Source organism: Penaeus monodon, chromosome 30, assembly GCF_015228065.2.
Source record: "Penaeus monodon isolate SGIC_2016 chromosome 30, NSTDA_Pmon_1, whole genome shotgun sequence".
Lineage (NCBI taxonomy): Eukaryota > Metazoa > Arthropoda > Malacostraca > Decapoda > Penaeidae > Penaeus > Penaeus monodon.
In genome coordinates, this window is record NC_051415.1 from 15035317 (window position 1) to 15036343 (window position 1027).

At 37.5% G+C, this 1027-nt stretch overlaps 1 protein-coding gene across 1 annotated transcript in view; it reads left to right on the forward strand.

Annotated features, from left to right (window-relative positions):
• The window catches only part of LOC119592546 (kelch domain-containing protein 2-like), a gene marked incomplete in the record, with an annotated part of 55639 nt that overhangs the window by 51717 nt on the left and 2895 nt on the right, over window positions 1-1027 (forward strand). The window contains 1 exon segment of the mRNA XM_037941412.1: window positions 292-452. Coding sequence (XP_037797340.1) covers window positions 292-452 — 161 coding nt within the window.

The following is a 1027-nucleotide window of genomic DNA, read 5'->3' on the forward strand; positions in this document are numbered from 1 at the left end:
TACTTTTTTAAGTTAAGGAATATCGCTGCCTTGTAATGTTAAATTTCAGAAATTAAAGGTGCTTGAAGTAGCTTGCTTTCCTCTTTTTCATCTATTTTGCAAAGAATTGATGTGTGACTAATAAAACTAATATCATGTGCATGATATTTATTTTATATCATCAACAGTTTTGGTCTGATGTTATAACCTTCATTTTCCTACACTTGTGTGTTCAGACAGCTTATGCATATGAGGACTAGATGTTTTGACCTTTTAAATGACATTGTAAGACTGGTGCAATCCCTTGTACAGAAGATGTATGGATATTAGATGTCTCAAATGGGTCGTGGCAGCAGTCAGCCCAGCACAATGTTGGCCCTGTTCTCTGGCATGCTGCAGCTGTTGCTTATCCTGGAGAACTTACAGTATATGGTGGCATAAAGAACAACCTACTGGATTACTCTCAGCCAAAGGTTTGTGTTTTGAACTCCTTGCATGTGTCTGCCTGCTATGTAGAGAAATAGCATAGCATGTTTCTTTTCTATATTTTGGGCCTACTTTAAGCATGTTATGCATGATATGTTCCTACTGATAGAGTAGATTTTTGTATAAAAAAATCACAAAATGCAGATTGATGCCCAGTTTTTAAAGTTATTATGTTAACTCATTATATTAACAAATATTAACCTACATACATAATTATTAGCAACTAAAAAGATATAGTTAGCAGTTTCAAACCAAATATGCCTAGATGTGTGTGCAAGGCAGTGAATCCAGATTTTAAAATAGGATTGTCAGCGAGTGAAGGGTGCTTACAGGTGACTGTTGGATGGTGGAGGTGGAAGGAACCCAACTAGGTCTGAAATATGCCCACTGGCAAGAAGTACCTATTCCTTATGACCACAGTCAGCCTAGGTGTTGGCATGAGGCTGCTGTGATACCAGAAGGGGAGCTGTACATTCACTCAGGCTTAACCCAGCCATTCTACATCACCAGGGATTTGTTAACAGTAAATATCCTTTGTTTTGTCCTTTTCTTTTTCCCTTTT